The sequence below is a fragment of the Peromyscus maniculatus genome, chromosome 6 (genome assembly GCF_049852395.1).
Source record: "Peromyscus maniculatus bairdii isolate BWxNUB_F1_BW_parent chromosome 6, HU_Pman_BW_mat_3.1, whole genome shotgun sequence".
Taxonomy (NCBI): domain Eukaryota; kingdom Metazoa; phylum Chordata; class Mammalia; order Rodentia; family Cricetidae; genus Peromyscus; species Peromyscus maniculatus.
The window spans coordinates 132,408,311-132,427,907 of record NC_134857.1 but is presented as its reverse complement, the minus strand read 5'-3'; the positions used below and the strand labels follow the sequence as shown (position 1 = coordinate 132,427,907).

At 49.6% G+C, this 19,597-nt stretch overlaps 1 protein-coding gene across 3 annotated transcripts in view; it reads left to right on the top strand.

The window, feature by feature from the left end:
- Window positions 1-18,973, top strand: part of Ak5 (adenylate kinase 5) — a 210,465-nt gene extending 191,492 nt beyond the window's left edge. For 2 of the 3 annotated variants that reach the window (XM_006989509.3, XM_042280169.2), the window contains 4 exons: window positions 1,124-1,287; window positions 3,874-3,990; window positions 9,108-9,299; window positions 17,749-18,973. In XM_006989509.3, the coding sequence (XP_006989571.1) occupies window positions 1,124-1,287; window positions 3,874-3,990; window positions 9,108-9,299; window positions 17,749-17,817 (542 nt within the window). In that variant the 3' untranslated portion in view covers window positions 17,818-18,973. Of the gene's footprint in view, window positions 1-1,123; window positions 1,288-3,873; window positions 3,991-9,107; window positions 9,300-14,492; window positions 14,619-17,748 lie in introns of those variants that run through there. The other variant, XM_042280168.2, reaches the window with a different exon arrangement.
- Window positions 18,974-19,597: the final 624 nt, after the last annotated feature.

Sequence of the window (19,597 nt, the reverse complement as noted above, 5' to 3'; positions counted from 1 at the left end):
TTCTCCCAGATCTCTACTTCTATTTATTCTCTCTGCCTGCCAGCCCTGCTTATCCTTTCTCTTGCCTCACTATTGGCTGTTGAGTTCTTTATTAGACCATCAGGTGTTTTAGACAGGCACAGTAACACAGCTTCACAGAGTTAAACAAATGCAACATAAACAAAGGTAACACACCTTAAAATACTATTCCCCGACAAAGCACTACAGCTTTACTCCCATAGTGACGGCAGTAAAAACAGAAGACTACAGCTGGAGATACTTATGACCACTACTCCGTGCCACTCTTGGGCATCGGTAACTCCAGATTCAGGGACTATGACACTGTCTTCTGGACCCTATAGGCACCCGGCATGCACATAGTACACAGATATACATGTAGGCAAAACGCCTATACACATACAATAAAAATAAATCAATCTTTTTAATGTCCCGAGGGCTGGCAAGAAAGTTCAGCAGATGAAGGCACCTGCCACGAAGCTTCCCTCCCCAGCAGCACCTGGTAGGAGAGAACTGACTCCCAAAAGTCCTTTGACCTCCATGTGAGCACCATTGCATGTGTGTGAGCACACAAAATAAATGACACTTAATGGGAAAAAGACAGACGGAGTGTGCCCACGATCCCAGCACTGGGGAGACAGAGACAGGGAAATCCTGTGGCTTACTGAGCAGCCAGCCTAGTTCACTTGGTAGACCAATGAGAGCCTGTCTAAAACACAAAGCAGACAGCATTCCTGAGTGTGAACCTGGGGATGTCCTCTGACCTCTGTAAACATGGGCACATGCATGCACCTCCATACACATGAACATGCACACATGAAAGAAAAAGAAATGAAAACCACACTGATACATGTGCTCACTTTGTCGCCTACAGAATCTAGATGTCACACATGTGACATGCAAATAGAAAGTTGACCACCATTTGGGAAGAGGAGGGGACCAGAGTGCTAGGGGTGTGAGAGGGGACAGTGGGTGAGTCTCAGCAGAGCACATGATAAACATGCATGAAATGTCATCATGAAACCATTATTTTATACAATAATATCCACTAGAAAAAATAATTATTATGTCCCCAAAAAGGAGGCAGTGGACTTGAGATGCATGCCTGACATGTCTCCCTCCCAAGGTGGCCCTGGCTCTGGCAAAGGCACCCAGTGCAAGAAACTGGCAGAAAAATATGGATTCACTCATCTCTCCACTGGCGAGCTCCTGCGCCAGGAACTGGCCTCAGAGTCAGAAAGAAGCAAACTGATCCGTGACATCATGGAGCGTGGAGACCTGGTGCCCTCGGTAAGCAGAGACCCACCCTGCTCTCCCTGGCGGTCAAGCCATTGACTGATATTGGTGAAATTATTAAGGCCACTCCACGTAGTTAAAAGGAAGATTTATTTAGTGGGTAACTTACAAATGAAGGGATAGGTAGGTGGCGGGTTCTGGAAAAGACGCAGCACAGTCCAGTGGTGTTCTCTGGAGAACTCCCCTTCATCTACCTCTAGCATCCAGGTCCAGGAAACAAGACAGCGCGCAGCGCATCTGGATCTCGGGTCCTCCAAGGTCCTCTGCCTTATAGGCGTGACAGTTACTGAAGCCTCAATGGGGGTTGGAGCTTCCAGACCAAAGCTGGAATGGCTACCCACTACAGACTACTGTGGCGGTCTGGATCACCGAGACAAAGACACCTTGAGGGCCAGGGAACAGCTTTGACCTCTCTCCTCGGTGACAGTCCTGAGGTGGGCTGGATTGGGCCGACAACCACTTGACTTCCAAGCTGTTCCTTGGCCAGCTGCTTAAATGTCAGCCTGGTACATGTGTTTCCAAACCCAGCCTCACTTTAGAGTAAAATCTTCAAAACATAGGTGGTATGGAATGCTCAAATCAGAAACCTCGGGGAAACAAAGTCTCCTTGGAGTGGAGGTGTGCTGTTTTGTGCTGCTTGTCCACACGACAGACTCTAGAGTCACCTAGAAGACACTCCTGTGAGCATGCCTGTGGGGGAGTATCTTGATTAGGTTCGTTGATGTGAGAAGATGCAGCTTGACTGTAGACGGGACCGTTCTCTGAGCAGGGGACGCTTATCCTAGCAGGTTCTCGATTGCTGTGATAAACACCAGGACCGAAAGCAGCTTATGGGTGGAAACAGTTCATCTGGGTCACAGGTCACACTCCATCACTGGGGAGGCCAAGGCAGAAGCTCATGGCAGGAACCAAGAGACAGGAACTGAAACAAAGAGCACGGAGCAAGCTGCTGGCTGGCTTCCTCCCCTGCTTGCCCACATCTGCTTTCTTATATAGTCCAGGCCCACCTCAGGGAAGCATATACCTACCTAGGGCTGGGCCCTCCCACACCAATCCACAATCAAGAAAATGCCCCACTGACCACTGACGTGCCCACAGGCCAGTCGGATGGAGGCAATTCCTCGGTTTAGGTTCCGCCTTCCCAGGTACGTCTCGGTTTATGTCAAGTTGACCATGAGCAGCCAGCACAGTCATGGGCTGGATAAGATGGAGAACACAAGCAACGTGGCAGCACCTGGTCCACGCTCTGCGTTTATTACGGATGCATCGTGACGTGTGTCTGTCTGTGTGTTTCAAGGCCAGAGGACGATGTTAGGTGTCTTCCCCCATTGCCCCCCACCTTGGTATTTGAGATGGAGTCTCTCACTGAACCTGCAGCTCACCTTTTGGCCAGGCTGGATGGTTAGGGAGATCTTGGGATCCATCTGTCTCTGCCTCCCAATGCTGTGGGTAGCTGCTGGCATATGCTGCTGTACCTGGCTTTTTCATTTGGGCACTAGGGAATTTGAATTCAGGACCTCATGTTTTCATAGCAAGTGCCCTTACCCACTGCACCATGTCCCCGTCCCTCAAAGATTATTCCTCAAAACTCGATCACATAGTGCTATTCCTTCGCTGCCCTCACCTTGCCGGTTCCCATGTAGCTTCTTCCTCCTCAGGTCGGGCTGTGGCTGCCTCTGCTGGCACGTCAGCCTGGTGCTTTCCAGCATGCACTCTCTAGCTGGCCTATCACTTTCCGCAGAGCTCCGCCTGAGGGCCGCACTTATCACAGAGGCCGCCCTAGGGAAAGCCGCATCCCTGGTGGACTCTGGCCCTATGCCCTCTCTAACTGTGTGCCCGTTATCTTCAGCTGCTGTCTGTTCATTTGTTTGCCATTGTCTGTCTTCCTCATTCGACTGTGAACCTGATGAAGAATTAGCTCATAATTGTTTAGGGAAGGGGTCTAGCCACACCTGTGATATCTGCATCCCCCAGACTCTGGCCAAAACCTAGAGACTGAGGGCCTCCCCACCTCCTCCCGACAGGCCTTGCCCCGACACTGCTCCCCTGCCTCCGTGTTCTTTCCTTCCTCATTTTCCACAATTGTTAAGTCAGTCTTTTTATGGGGAGACCATGTTGCTAGAAAATAGCCCTCCAATCTAAAAGCCTTCTCGAGTTAGCACACGCCAAGTTCTGTGTAATGCCTCCCGGGAGAACAGCGGCAGGGGAGTTAGGTTCTGAGCAGTGTTCCATTTGCCCCGGATCTGCCATGATGCCTTGTTCATCCAGTGTGAGACAGGACTAGCGTGTCTTCTGGGGTATAAAATGCTATGTTGGAAGATTCCTAGTCACATAACTGCAGTAAGGACAGATCGGTAAGAACCCCCCTCCCAATGGAACCATGGCCCAGACCTGACTGAAAGACCTACCCACACTATGCCATTAAGGTGGGGGAGAGGAGGAGGTCTCATGAAGGTTGGCCCAAGAGATCTGCTGTTAATGCTGCCAACCCTCCCTTCACAGAAGAATGTCTGAGGAGTCACATCCATTGTGAATTGGGGGATGCGGCTGGGCCTCTGCTGACCGCTCTTTCTGCTCTAGGGTGTCATCCTGGAGCTACTGAAGGAGACGATGGTGGCCAGCCTGGGCGACACCAAGGGCTTCCTGATTGACGGCTACCCCCGGGAAGTAAAGCAGGGGGAAGAGTTTGGACAAAGGGTAAGCTGATGTTAGCGTGTCCATCCAGAAGAAGAAAAGGACGTCACTCAGCTTAGGGGATACGTTCAAAGCCTTCATTTGCCCAGGAACAGTAACCAAATCTTTCCATTACAAATAACAGAAACACTTTTTAAAAAGTTGGAATATAAAAATAGGGCAAGAATGGTCTAGTTAGTAAGTCGTGGTCAGGTTAGGCTGGGTTTTAGGTGCAGAACTGCCCTTGTAGACCCCTCCTCGCCATGTCTGGATCTCCCCCTTGTGTTGGCCCATTCTCCTCTGTGCCATTTCTGTGGCCTCACCGAGAACTATTTCTGTTTTGGGGGTGGCAGGATGTCCCACAAAAGACCCAAGGCTGTTTCCTTCTCACCCTTCATCTCTGAATCACTGCGACAGGGGACTAGAGAAGATTCTGCTGACAGGCCCAGCCTGGAGGAGCCGGTAGGGGGCCACACAGCCAGAGAGAGGGCAGTCACCCCTGGAGAACAGGGGTGTACACACACCTCAGGGGAAGGAGATGCTGCCAGGGCAGGATCCAGAATGCATGCCACTCCCTTCCCAACCTGTCATCGCCAGCCTTGTGCCCTCCTAGTGAGGTAAGCGGCTCAGGGCCACGGTCTCCACAGGAACACCAGGAACTAACCACTGTCGCGGCTGCTAGGTGGGGAGCTGTTTGGACCAGGCTCTGTGGTACAAACCGTACACCTGGCCAGCGACTCCTCAAGTCCAGGCAGATGGCAGCAGTAGGCCACATTCCTTACAAGACTGATCCAGAGGCTACGAGGAAGCCATGGGTATTGGCTACTGTCTTATTCTACAGTGTGCCCGTCTGAACTCTTTGAGTCGATGTTTTCAAAAGTGAAGTGACCTTTTTAGGTAGATGGGGGAAAGAAAGGCCTCACGCTAAGGGAATGGATTAAGCACAGAGAGCTTTGGCGGCTTGCCGGTGGCCACACAGCTGGTGACTGACAACTAACGATGGGATAAAGATTTGGGGCACCCACCTCCGTCCGCTTCTACCACTGCCACATGGATGAAGGTGGCCGACCTTGGCTTTCACCTGCCAAGTCTGCTTTGCCTAGGCTCCATCAGGAGTCCCTCCACTGCCTAGCCCGCCCCCTAAATTCAGAGTCGAGGGCTGGGGAGACGGCTCAGCAGTTAAGAACACTTGCTGCTTTTGTAGAGGACCTGAGTTTGGTTCTCAGCACCCACACGGGGCCTCACAATTACCAGTGACTCAGATACAGGGTACCCCACTTCCCCTCTGGCCTCCACGGGCACCAGGCACCTACATGTGCTCCTCATATAAGCGAATAGGCACACACATACACATACTACATAAAATGAAAACAAAATAAATTTTTTTTTAAAAAATTAGAGTCAGAGAAAAGTTTCCCGGTCCAACTGGCAAAGGTGGACAGAGGTGGTGGATACGCATGCCCGAGCCTTGCGACAGTATCCATAAATAAAGACAACAACAGCACAAACAAGTAAACGGATGGGCAGATGACTGTGGCTGGCTTCGGAGTGACAAGCACCAGACGATGTCACAGCTGCCTTTGCTGAGGTCGAAAGAGTGTCAGCACAAGTCATGCCCCTGCCTTGGTGATCAGGGTGTAGCAGTCTTTTAAAAGTGTACTCAGAGGTAATAGAATTATCTTCTGAAACCCCCAAGTTGTCAAAGATAAGATACATTGTAAACATAGGCATCTCTTATTCCTGCCCCCCCCCTCTCCTGAGTTCTTCATCTGGAGTTTTAAAAGCCAGATCTGATGGCAGATCCCAGAATGGATGCCCTGGAGCTCCAAGCCATGTCAGGCACCAGTGGGGGATCTGAGGAGATACAGGCATAGCCAACCAGCAGCCCCCCGGCCACACGCATCCCGAGACTGCTATGGATGTAGCCCAACACATTTAGAGATGGTGACATTACGTCACAGTTCGAAAGGTTTGATGGCCCCGGCTGTCTGCCCACGCTGGCATCCTTATAGCACATCCCACCCGCAGCCTGGTGTCGGCCGCTCTGCAGGAGCTTCGACAAGGCACTCAGCTTCTCCCTCACTTCCCACACGACCCTCCAATGTCCCTGCCCCAGCATTTCTTCCTCCTCTGCCTAGAACCCAGGCAGTGTGAGCTCAGGGCTCACTATTGGAATTCCCTCCTGCTGTGGACCCCATTGAGTCAGATTTCGGACGCACGGTTGTGGCCTAGAAGAAGCCCACACCCTTCCTCACGAGCTGGAAGTATCTCACCAGTGGCTGGAGCTGCAGTGAACCAGTCACCTTCAAGTGACGTGTCTACCTCTTTAGAGTCGGTCTTTCCACACTGCTAGGAGTGTAACCTCAGCAGATCCGTGTGGTTACACAGGTGTGCACAAACTACACATGAAGCCTCCAAAGTGAGCGCCCACCTCAAATTCAAATAGAATAAAGACATTGCCCACACAGGAAGACTCTTGACATGAGGTCCATGAAAAAGCAATTTCCTCAAATATTAAAAAAAAAAAAAAAAAAAAAAGTTGGGGGCTGGGGAGAGCTCAAAAGTTCAGAGGCCCCCACTTCCGAGCCAGCACACGTCAGACAGTGCACAACCACGTGTAACTAACCCAGAGTACCTGACGCCCTCTTCTGGCTCTCACAGCACCCACACACACGTACACGTAGATAAAAATGAAATGATTTTAAATGTTCAGGTACTAATTAAAATGTTATCATATAATCAAAACAGTGTACAAAATTCTCAAAGAACTAATAAAATTTAAAGAAAAAATATATGTAAGTGATTCAGGTCACTAGGTCATTCCAGATGTAATTACTGTGTGCCAGCTGTGTTCATGGGAACAGGGCTGGATCCGGAAGAGTAAGGTCAAGCCCCTTAGATGATCGGCTGCAAGGCTTGTTACCATGTTACCATCCAAGTTACCATGGATGCCGGGAACAAGCAGACACCGGTTCAGTGTCAGGTCCTGTGCCCAAGGCTCCATTCCTAACAAGCCCCGACCCGTGCGCTGGTGGTCCCACCCAAGCTTTGGGTGTTGAAGCCACCTCTCTGCCCTCTCTTACATTGGCCCTGATGGTCTTTCAGGGCTGGCTCCAGATCAGATACAAATAACCTCTGTTTATGACTAAATGAATCCCTGAGCTATCTTTTCTGTTCCCTAGAGTGGCCTGGAAATGGCCCCATGCAAGCCTGGCCGATAGCCGCTCTTGCTCAGAGAGCTAGCTGACCCACCAGCTGCCTCCCAAGCTCGCCCTCTGCTGGCGAACCAGGGTTCTTTTCTCCTAGGCCCTCACCTTCACCTAGCCTTCCTGCACAAAAGCTCCTCAGAAAAGCAGAACCTGATCGAGGCTGGGTTATGTTCCAGAGACCAGGCTTTGGAGCGTTTCTCCACTCCGTTTCCTGTGCCCCGTGCTTCCCTCAGAGGGGGTGACCAGCTTCCTTCACCCATGCCCTGAACATGGCATGCTGTGGGGTGGGGGGATGGGGATAGGGAAGTCTAGTTGGTATGTCCCAGTGATCCCAGGAACAACAGGGTAGTTTAGGAGATTCATGGGGAGATGGAGAGGTTGAATCACAGATGGTCACCATCATCCATTAGGGGGACATTTCTTAATCTCCTCCTGTATGTAAGACTTGAGACCTGAAGCCGAGTCCCTGAGCCCTGCCCACTGAGGTGGGAGTCGGTGCAGGGAGGAAGCAGAGCAGCTAAAGCTTTGCAGACTCCGCTACATGCCAAGCAGTGGGTCGACAGTGCCCGCTTAACCCTGCCGGTGATGTCTACACTGCCCGCTTATCCCTCCCGGGGACGTCTACGGTGCCCGCTTAACCCTCCCGGGGACGTCTACAGTGCCCTACTTAACCCTCCCGGCGACGTCTACAGTGCCCTACTTAACCCTCCCGGGGACGTCTACAGTGCCTACTTAACCCTGCCGGCGACGTCTACAGTGCCTACTTAACCCTGCCGGCGACGTCTACAGTGCCCGCTTAACCCTCCCGGCGAGCCTGCGGTCTGTCATGGAATTCAGGACACAGGGATGTTAGGCGGGGTTTCTAGTCAATGATCCAGTCAGGTGGTTTAAAAGAACAATTCGTTTTTATGTCTCAAAGCTGTGCCATCCGACGGGCTCAGCTGGTGGGTTCTCCCTCGAGGTCCTCAGGACTGTAAAAGCAATGCTAGCCTGGCATTTCTACTCGCGCGGCCTCTCCGGTAGCTAGCTGAGACTTCCTCACTATTGGGCAATGTCAGAGTCGTTGAACACAGAAAGTAGCTGCCCTGCCTTCCCCTATGTTAAGTATTACATAAAACCAGACAGAAATGGCAGTTTCTTGTGGTAAAATTATATGTATACCAAATGTCTAAAAATTAATTTCTTTATAACTTACTACCAGCAAATGTTTAATTTGTATGGCTATTTTATATATTTGTACCCCAGGGGAGGTATAAAAATTACTCAGGCAAAACAGGGCCTTGTGGAAACAGTGTAGGAGGTCCTTACCCACTTTTAAAAGCATTCCCTCATTCCCACTGCCTTCCGTGCTTGGGAAAGACAGGGCGACACACTTCAGGGTGCAGATGGCTGAGCTCAGCGTCCCAGTGGAAGGACACTTCTCAGTGAAAGGTGGCAAGGGATGAATGAGGTCCACTTGGACACTTGTCACACCAGGGTCTGGTCATGACAACCTGACTCCAGTCCATACCTAACGCACAGGGCGTCCTTGATGGCTAGAATAAGACACACTGGTGGAAGGACGAAGGAGTTACTGGTCAGGGAGACCTTTACATCGGGAACAACAAACACGTATGTGCACACACTCGCATGCACACACATGCACACACACACAGGTATGCACACACCCTCCCCCTGAGTGTAAAGGACAGACTGGCTATTCTAGGTAGCCTATGATTGCTGCATTATGTGAAATGACCAGAAAGCTGAACAAGGCAGAGCTCTGAGGAGGCAGGTGGTGAGGGTCTACTCTGGAAACGAGAAGCCACGAGGTCTAGTCTTGTCTCTACCACAATGTGGTGCTGGGCACTTGAGAGGCCCCAGGAAGGGAAGGGCCCCCGGACCTTTTCTAGAATTCCAACTGACCAGGCTTCACTCCATCCTTCACCCCAGATTGGAAACCCACACTTGGTGATCTGCATGGACTGCTCAGCAGACACCATGACCAAGCGCCTTCTGCAGAGAAGCCAGAGCAGCCAGTGTGGGGAGGACACTGCCAAGACCATTGCCAAGCGCCTGGAGGCCTACCACCGAGCGTCCATTCCTGTCCTCGCCTACTATGAGACCAGAACACCACTGCGGAAGGTGAGTCTCCTCTTTGGATGAGCTGCTTGCTCTTTGCTCTTTCAGAGAGCGGAGGCAAGCTTTCTTATGAGATCAGGGGAAGTTGCAGGCCGTTGTAGGGTTGAGACCAAAATACAGATTGTTTTCTTCCCTTGCTATTGTCTCAGTCAAGGTCGGATATATATGAACATAAGAGGGGCTGACCATGGTGGTGCACATTTTTAATCCCAGCACTCAGAAGGCAGAGGCAGGCGGGTCTCTATGAATTGGACAACCTGGTCGACATAGCAAGCTCCAAGCTAGCCAGGGCCTTAGAGGGAGACCCTGTCTTTAAAAAACAGTTGAAGCCGGGTGGTGGTGGCGCATGCCTTTAATCCCAGCACTCGGGAGGCAGAGGCAGGCGGATCTCTGTGAGTTCAAGGCCAGCCTGGACTACCAAGTGAGTCCCAGGAAAGGCGCAAAGCTACACAGAAAAACCCTGTCTCAAAAAACCAAAAAAAAAAACCAAACCAAAACAAACAAACAAACAAACAAAAAAAAAAACAGTTGAGTATCTGTTGTCAGATGGCCATAAGAAGTTGGTCATTAATTTGCAGCAGGTGCCGTTTTGGCCTGTGGCCAAATCATCCCATTATGCAGCCCTGCTGGATAAAGCAAGCTCAGATTCTCAGACCCTGAGTAAGGTCGCACTAGGAAACCTCTGTGGGCTCCCACATCACGTAAGTGCACGGGCTCAAAAACCAGGGCTGGTGTGGAGGAGAGCGCCTCCGTTAAGAGCTCTTCCAGAGGACTCGGGTTTGATTTCTAGTACCCACATGGTGACTCAGAACCATTCCTGATAGAGTCCCAGGGGATCTGACACGCTCTTCTGTCCTCCAAGGACACTGCATGCACATGGTGCACAGATATACATGCAGGCCATACAACTGTATACATAGAAATAAAAACATATTAAAGGAATTTGGGGCTCCAAGAACCTTTGCAAGCCTCAATCACCCAGGAGGTCTCCTCACCTTGTGCTGCCGGAACAGCCAAGGAATTCTCCAGGTAGAAGGGAACTTCTTCCCTTCAGTCTGAGACAGTGGAAAGCCAGATGTAATTCAGTTCATCACGTTTCAGAGTCAGAAAATTCCCTTCTCTCTCTCTCTCTCTCTCTCTCTCTCTCTCTCTCTCTCTCTCTCTCTCTCTCTCTCTCTCTCTCTCTCTCTCTCTCGTCACCTGAATCTAAATCTGCAGACTCACAGGTGAACGGCTCATTGACACTGAACTAATAAGGTTCTCTCGGAGAAGTCGGACGTAGGCAGGCGTTACGAGTCTGCATTATTCTCCAAGAAGTCAAGTTCCCAGGCCTCTGGCTCATCTCTCAGGCTTCCCCTTATCGGGGATGCTGGCACTTATCTCCCTTGTCAGTATTGAAAATGGACCTGAGAACAGAGGGGAGACGCTGATTGGTTCTCCTGCCTCGCCAGGTCCTCTGCATACAGGGCTGCTGCCAACTCAGATCTTACACTACACTCCCAGCCTGAGACGTGTGTGTGTGTGTGTGTGTGTGTGTGTGTGTGTGTGTGTGTGTGACAGAAATAGTGCGTGACTTCGGTTTCCCGTCTTAGAATGCAAAGGGGAGCCACTCAGCAGGTTTCTCCCTGGGTTCTGCAGGCAGCAGCCATCAATGACCATGCTCTGCCTGAGGTGTACAGGCCTCAGGGCACAGCCCCACAGATAGATAAGCTAGCCCAAGGGAGAGAGGGCTAGTCCACAGTGAGTGAGTTTACCACTAAATAAGAAGCTGGAAATGAAGCATTGTGAAAAGTGCCACCACTGACAGAATATTGCTGGAAACACTGGTCTGGGTGTCAGAAAGTCCCAGGCCAGACTTGTGAACCTTGGTGAGTCACCTTCCTTACAGTTCTTTCTGATATAAAGAGGGCTGACGGCAGCCGCTGGAGTTCTTCCCGTCTGTTAGTCTGTGATTCTTAGTGGGGAAAAGCTTTCCCGCCCAGCTTTAAAGGAATACATGTTCATGATTGAAACTACAGAAGACCCATTTCTGAGTCCCACCACCCAGCCAGGGTGAACACTCTAGAGCTCTGACTCCAGAGAACATGGCCTGAACACAGGGGTGGGTGTGGTCACAGGACATGGCCTGGACATGGGGGTGGGCGTGGTCACCGAACATGGCCTGGACATGGGGTGGGCGTGGTCACCGGACATGGCCTGGACATGGGGTGGGCGTGGTCACAGGACATGGCCTGGACATGGGGTGGGCGTGGTCACAGGACATGGCCTGGACATGGGGTGGGCGTGGTCACAGGACATGGCCTGGACATGGGGGTGGGCGTGGTCACAGGACATGGCCTGGACATGGGGTGGGCGTGGTCACAGGACATGGCCTGGACATGGGGTGGGCGTGGTCACAGGACATGGCCTGAACACAGGGGTGGGCGTGGTCACAGGACATGGCCTGAACACAGGGGTGGGTGTGGTCACAGGACATGGCCTGAACACAGGGGTGGGTGTGGTCACAGGACATGGCCTGAACACAGGGGTGGGTGTGGTCACAGGACATGGCCTGAACACAGGGGTGGGTGTGGTCACAGGACATGGCCTGGACATGGGGTGGGCGTGGTCACAGGACGTGGCCTGGACATGGGGTGGGCGTGGTCACAGGACATGGCCTGAACACAGGGGTGGGCGTGGTCACAGGACATGGCCTGGACATGGGGTGGGCGTGGTCACCGGACATGGCCTGGGCATGGGGTGGGCGTGGTCACAGCTGGGCTAAGCAGATGTGGGACAAGCACTAACCCTAGTCCACTCTGACATTGGGTTGGTTCCAGAAGCCCACATCACTAAGATAGACACACATTACATCCACAGACAGAAGCAAAGAGAAAGAAAAAGAAAGCGTGCAGCTCCCGGGGTCATTCTCCTCAGATGGCTCTGGGTCAACTCCATTCCTCAGGTTTCTTTTGCTCTGTAAAACTCCACTGTGGCAATCCATCATATCTCATCACAGACACTCCCGCCTGCCATTAGAAAACAGAGGCTCACTGTGTGTCTATAGACTTCTCTCTTACGATGTGTCACTGGCTTAACAGGATGGCCGACTGCTAATGGGTTTCCCTCTTACCCTAGCAAAAAGCTACTTTCTGTCGGGAAAGCCAGACTGTATCATTTGGTTTTTAAACTTCCAGGCATCTGGACTTCACAGAACAAACACCACAGCATGAGTCTCCGGGGAACAGTTTTGTTTAATAAGGGGGTGGGGGGACCCTCTCCTTGTATCCTTGTATTTAAACCACATTGCAGAATGATGGCGTTACATGAAAATGTAGGGCCAGCACCAGCTAGTCTCCCCCAAACCCTACATACACACACACACACACACACACACACACACACACACACACACACACAAGCTAGCCCCCCCATACCCTACACACACACACACACACACACACACACAAAACAAGCTAGCCCCCCCATACCCTACACACACACACACACACACACACACACACACACACACACACACACACAAAACAAGCTAGCCCCCCCATACCCTACACACACACACACACACACACACACACACACACACACACACACACACACCAGCTAGCCTTCCCCACCTCCCCTCCCCACCCTCATTGGTCAGTAAATCCCAAGCACTGCCCTTCAGAGCTGGCACTCAAAGGCTTTCTGTGTGGAAAGGGGCCACTTGGTTTTCCTGAGAGTATCCCTTAGCCTCCTGTGGAGCCCAGGATCTCCCACCAGAAACAGGCTGCCCTCCATCAGCCATTGTGTGTGGCAGGAGGGAGAACATGCCACCCAGGTCAGTCTTTCGGTCAACTGTTCTGTTTTGAGCCTACCTGCCAGACTCTGGGGACACAGTGCTGAGAAACGTTCTTGTCCTCAAGAGCAAATGTCCAACTGGATAATGATGAAGATTCTCCTCAAACTTTGGGCAAGCTCTAGAACTTTCTGAGTCCACCTGCGAGCTTCCTATAGAAATCAGTTTTAGCAAGGACTCAGCCCCCCACCCCCACTCTAACTTCGTACCCCATCATCTACCAGGGGATATCCCTGCCTATGACAGGATCAAGGTTGACCTTAAATTTCCGATGTGTAGAAAACTGGCCTTGAACTCCTGATCTTCCTGTCTCTGCCTCCCAAGTGCTAAGTTTACAACCACAGGGTGCCACAGCTGGCTTTCCCCCTGGTTTGTCTATTGCAGGAACCATTGGGTGGGGTTAGCTAGCAAACATGCCTTGCTAATGTTTGCTACCCCTTAGCAATATTCCTACTGGCCTCCACTTTGCTTGACTCTAAATTCCTACTTGCCCATGCTGTACTCAGACTTGACCTCCCTCCCTCCCTTCTACAAAATCCCATTGCCAGGGGCTCTATCGCTCTCACTGGCCCTGACAAAGAAAGGCATAGTGGTACAAACCTCAATTCCAGTACTTGGTTCCTGCAGGAACACAGGGGTGGTATGCACCCCACACCCATCTGCACCCAACACACACACCCAATGTTTGTTTTGTTTTTTAAGACAGATGCCTGGTGGTAAACACTTTTAATCCCATCACACAGGGAGGTAGAGGCCAGTCTGGTCTACATAGTGAGTTTCAGGCCACTTAAGTTGACATAGTGAGACCCTGTCTAAAAAAAAAAAAAGTGAACGCAGACTTGACTATTAGAGAGCATCTGAGCAAAAGCCAAGTGTGCCTGGCTCTAGTTCATTCCCATGTAACGTCAGAAACAGGTCCAAGAGCCCAGGGCCTAGTCAAAGCCAAGGTGTACTGGGGACAGCAGCTTGGGTATGTGATTAGGTCCTGTCACTGCTGGTGCAGGACTCTGCTTTACTTCAACTGTTGCAGTTCTTTGTGAAATTTCACCACCAACTGTGTTCTTCAGGAGCCTTCTGTGCCTCGTGGTTTTCATAGAATAGGTGCACACATTGCTGTGTGGTTAACTCTCCACTTCCCATCCCACCGTCATTTTTTGACCCATGTCCAACCAGCCAGCCATTTAAAACTAGCCGGTCAATGTAGTTAACAAGTACTAACCTTTAGTTTTGTGGTCTGACCCAACCCGTCATTTCCTGGGCTAGGTGAACATGAGTCACCTTTCAGAGTCACCTGTCCTTCAGGTCACTGTTATTACTTAAGCATCACACGTGTCGTTACTAACCATGTTTATCGTTCTCAGGCCGCGTCTGCTCTCCCGGGGGTGTGTGAGATGTGCTAATCCACAGCCTGCGCGTGCCTCCTAGCAGTGTGAACTCTTGTGGCACTTGTCTGCCCACGGGCCTCATGCTCTCGCAGAACTGCACTGTTGTCTTGGCAGCTTGGTACCTCAGTGTGGACGATGCTGGCACTCAGAGGCAAAGAGGAAGCTGGGTGTTGTGAGGGACCTAAGCACACCCCCCCCCGGTACAGAGGCAGAGCCTCTGGCTCAGAGGATGTGCACTGGTATAGAGTACTTCAACTGACGATCCTAAAGGGACTTTTAAAATATGTACACTTTCAAGAGTAACATGAACACTCTCCCCTAACCACCAAACAGGCCAAGAAACAGTCTCAGAAGCCCCACCCCCATGCCACATGCCACATTGTCTCCTTGGGTCACATTCTTCTCCACAAGAACCAACCATAATCCCTGGCTCTTTTTTTTTTTTTTTTGTTTTTGTTTTTGTTTTTTTTTTTTTTTTTTTTTTTTTTTTTTTTTTGAGACAGGGTTTCTCTGTGTAGCTTTGCGCCTTTCCTGGAACTCGCTTTGGAGACCAGGCTGGCCTCGAACTCACAGAGATCCACCTGGCTCTGCCTCCCAAGTGCTGGGATTAAAGGCATGCGCCACCACTGCCCGGCTTTTTTTTGTTTTTTTTGTTTTTTTTGTTTTTGTAATCCCTGGCTCTTATGAGTCATCTATCTTTATGGTTTGATCACCTATATATAGATCAATATAACCTAGCTTTGCTTCTGATCATCTATATATGACCAAAATCCCCAGCACTGTATAAACTTAATATGGATCTCTGTTATTCCAGTACTTGAGGGGTGGGGGCAGGATCTTCTGTTACATAATGAGTTTGAGGCCAGCATGGAATACGAGACTTTTGTCTTGAAAAAAAAATGGAAAAGAGAAATAAAATTTAATAAAAATATTGCTAGATATATTTCTTTGGAGTGTTTAAACATGTAAAAATTGATTCCTAGCTGCAAAATTGCAATGACTGTAGGTAGGTAACAAGAATTAAAAAAAAAAAAATTGTTTCTCAAAGTTACCTCAAACAGCCCTCAGCAAAACTGTCTCCTGCAAATCCATGTCCCTACAGTGCTGTCCATAATCTTCAAGTGTGGGGTCAACTCAGAAGCCCATCAAAGGATTGGTAAATAAAGTGTAGTTTATTCAAGCATAAAAGGAAAAACATCACTTGTATGCAGGGAAATGAAAGAACTGGAGAGGTTAAATAAATACTCAGAAAAAGCAAATTTATGTTTTCTCTTGTATGCAGAATCAAGATTCTAAAAATAAGACATTAAAAAAGGGGTATTATTTGGAAGACAGAGGGGCCAGTGGGAGACAGGATGAGAGCATAGAGAGCTATCTGTGATTGAGGTATGCTACATGCAATTATGAAGACACCATGGTGAAAGCCATTATTTAGTACAATTAGCATATGGTAAAATCATCTGAAAACTGTGTCGACTGTGCCCAGAGCCTCTGGCAAGGAGCTGCAGCTTGGGCTGTTCACAGGGCCCTGTGCTCCAGCCAGCAGACTACCACCCCAACCAGCTGCAGGGATCATCAGCACCAGGCCTCTGCCTTCTTCCAACGGACCACATGGCTTCAAGCCATCAGGACACCCTGCCTTCCTGCCACATCCCCCAACTCTTCTGGACTACTTCGCCTTTTTAAAGTTACTTTTTAAAAGTCTGGCCACAGCAGCCTCTGGAAACCTTCCTCTCTTAGAGCTCCACAGCCCAATCAGAGGACACCATTAGCTACGGTTTCAGTTACCTGTCTGCTGAGTTATGTGCAGTTCCATCAAGGATGGCGGCTGGGCAGGTCAGCCCCTTTAGGCAGTAATGCCCCTCATCACTTTTCCTAAGGTAAGCAAGGCTATGTCTAAGGAATTCTTCCAGCATTTTTCTGGCCTCTATAGAGCTTCTGGTCATCAGGCCTCTGCCTTCTGAAGAGGAGCGTGTGTGTATAACTCCCAGTGGCTGGCTGGCTGTCCAGGAGATCTCCCCACCCCCATCTGTTGCTGGCTTCCTCTACTGGTGTATCACCTGTCTTCAACAACTCTACCCCTAGTCTATCTGCACACTGTGGACCCAGGCTTTGCTTTCTTCTCCACACCCCTGCTCCTGCACCCTCTAATCCGGGCTACATTCCCACCGTGCTCTAAGTGATTTAATGCATGGAAACACCAAAATGTCCACTGAGTTCTAACAATACTCTGAGCACAGCCCTGTTTGCTGTTTGGATGGACTTTCTGCTTTAGAGTACTTCTAGGTTCACAGATAATAAGAGTTCCCAGATATCCCTTCAAGTACAATCACGTCAACTATCAACAGTCATCCGTTTGCCACAAGAGATGAACCTATACTCACCACCCAAAGGCCATGGCTGACATCGATGCCTTGGTGTTATACATTGCATGTGTTTGGACCACTCTGTAATGTGAAGCAACTACACTGATTCCTCCTCCGTAACCCTCTCCCATCTGCTGTAACTGCTCTTTTCACTGTCATGGCTGGACTACACAATATGTGCCCCTTTCAGACTGGCTTCTGCATGTGGATCTCTTGTCTTTATTATAGCTCATTTCACTTTAGCACTGAGTGACTGCCACTGTTTGGAGGTCACTATTTACCTGTGTAAATACAAAAGACATCTTGGTAACTTTAAAGTTGTCAGTCATGGAGGATGCTGCTGTAAACAGGCACATGCAGGTTTGGCATGCTTGGGTTCAGTGTGGAATAAGGCTGCTGGAGGGTAAAGGAAAGGCAGTGCCTTTCAAGTGGCTGTACCATTTTTCACTCTTGTCAGCAATCAAGAAGAGTTCTGGTTGCTTCACATCCTAGGCAGCATTTGGTGTTTGGCACATTCTAATAAATGTGTAGCGATGTTGTTTCATTTTAATCTAGGGATATAACTATTTATTTTGGAGACTCTGTAGCCTTGGCAGGCTTACAGCTTGATGTGGACCAGGCTGGTCTTGAACTCAGAGATCCCCCTCTTTGCCTCCTGAGTGCTGCGACTGAATGTATGAGCCACCACAAAGGCACTTACTTTTGATTCAAGCAATCATTTCCACTCCAGTCTCTGTGGGTTTAGGGGTGGACACTATGTTTTAAGTCTGCTGAGCAAAAGCAAGTAATCTTGTTTCATTATTTTAAAAAATGGCATTTACAAGCAGGCCAGAGGGTTAATAACTCTCTCTTCCTTTCAAATACAGGTCAACGCAGAGGGAACACCTGATCAGGTTTTTCTTCAGCTCTGCACAGCTATTGACTCTGTTTTCTGAAGGAGAAAATACGTAACTGCTAAGGGAAGTAGCGGCAGAAATTCACATGACATTCACCCCTTCATGAACACACTTCTGTGTCCTCCATCCCAGCAGGCTCTTTCCTTCCAGCTCAACTCACGGGAGTTATCTGGAAGCCATGCATGGTATCTCTGGGACCTTCCACCTCTTCCTCCTGTAGACAACCATCCCCTTTGGTATGGTACACTTGTTTTTCTGTCACCAGGCTGTACCTCAGAGCAAAGTCAGGATGGGAAGAGCAGTGTGGGATCTGTTTGTGCGAGGTGTGCCCCAGGGCTGGCTGGAGTCTGATCCATCACACAGGGAGAACCTATCAGTTTCCTTCTCACCCATTTATTTGTTCTTCCCGGATATGGGTCCTTGGCATGGGGGCAAGCTTGGACACGTCATCCTATACTGGCTCTGCTTCTCCAGTTCCACCCAGGAAGGGTCCAGAGCTCTGGTGGAACCTTTAACTGCCCTGTGGCACAGAGGCACCACACCAGTAGTACTTGACAGAAATGTTTCGAAATAAGACACTGTCCAGCTTCTCTAAGGGAGCACAACAGGGCAATCAGTACTATCATTTCTGGGAAGCTACATAGAACAGTGTAATAAAAGCTAACACATCTGAGCAACTGTACAAGCCACTCTCCATGTGGTGGTAGTCTCAGCAATTCCATAAATTAGTATCAGAGACCGGAGGTAACTTAAAAGTAGGAGAGGTGATTGTTACTTCACTCACTGGAAAAACCCGTCTTGTAGTTCTGATCTGAGATGACTACTCCCTGACATATTGCCAAGTCAAAAGCAAGGAAGAGTATGCTAACGGTGCTGGGGATAGGCTCGTGTGTGGGTGTCCTGTGCTGTGTCCTGCGTTGCACACTCTTCATGGCCTGCTCCCTGGGGAAACACTTGCATCACACCAGTGAAGCATGGGTCTTTTGTGCCGAGCTGTTGGACTGAAGCTGCTGCCATCTTCTGAAATACCTGTCTCTTGCACTCTGTCACTACACAACACGCAGTTTGGTTTGCATGATTCTTTTCCTCAATGAGTGTGCAAATACAGAGATGTTTCCAGGACAGACTGTATTTTTAAAATCATTTTTTCCTCAAAACAGTTATGTAGAAATGAAATAAATGGAAGCCAGGATAACTCTTTCTCTATTTATTTGTAACTCACATCACTCTGGAAAGCCTCTGAAAGCTTTCATCCAAACAGAAGCAAACACAGTCGAAGTTTAAATTATGATCCACTTATATGGTTTGAACTTTGGCCACAGACCAGATCTGAGCTATTACAGAGAAATTGTTAATATATTCATGATACATGGTCATTTTCATATTTCTTTCCCCCTAGCACTGGTTCCTAAACAGAAATGTCAGTGTGTGCTAGACAAGAAATGAAGTTTCTTTGGTTACAATCAGGCCTCTATTACCATGTTCCCAAATTCCCACAGCTGTCAACTGCTTACGTAATTACCCCAAGCTGTCACACTCTTGACAGGGGACATGAATATCTGAGCAAAGATGGAAAGTGCTGCTCCAGGGTAAAGACTTGGACAAGTGACTCCACACAAAACACACACTGGCAAACACTATGCCCACAGCTCTGGATGAGGAAACGAGGCAGCAGACGCACAGGCAAGCCAGCCCAGGGTTCCATAGGGTAGTTGGCAGCTACTGTGGAAAACTCCAACAGAAATCAGTACCTGGGAATGCAAATCAGTTTTCCAAAGAACAGCTAAAACATACATTGCTCTTGTGAATGGTTCCAAGT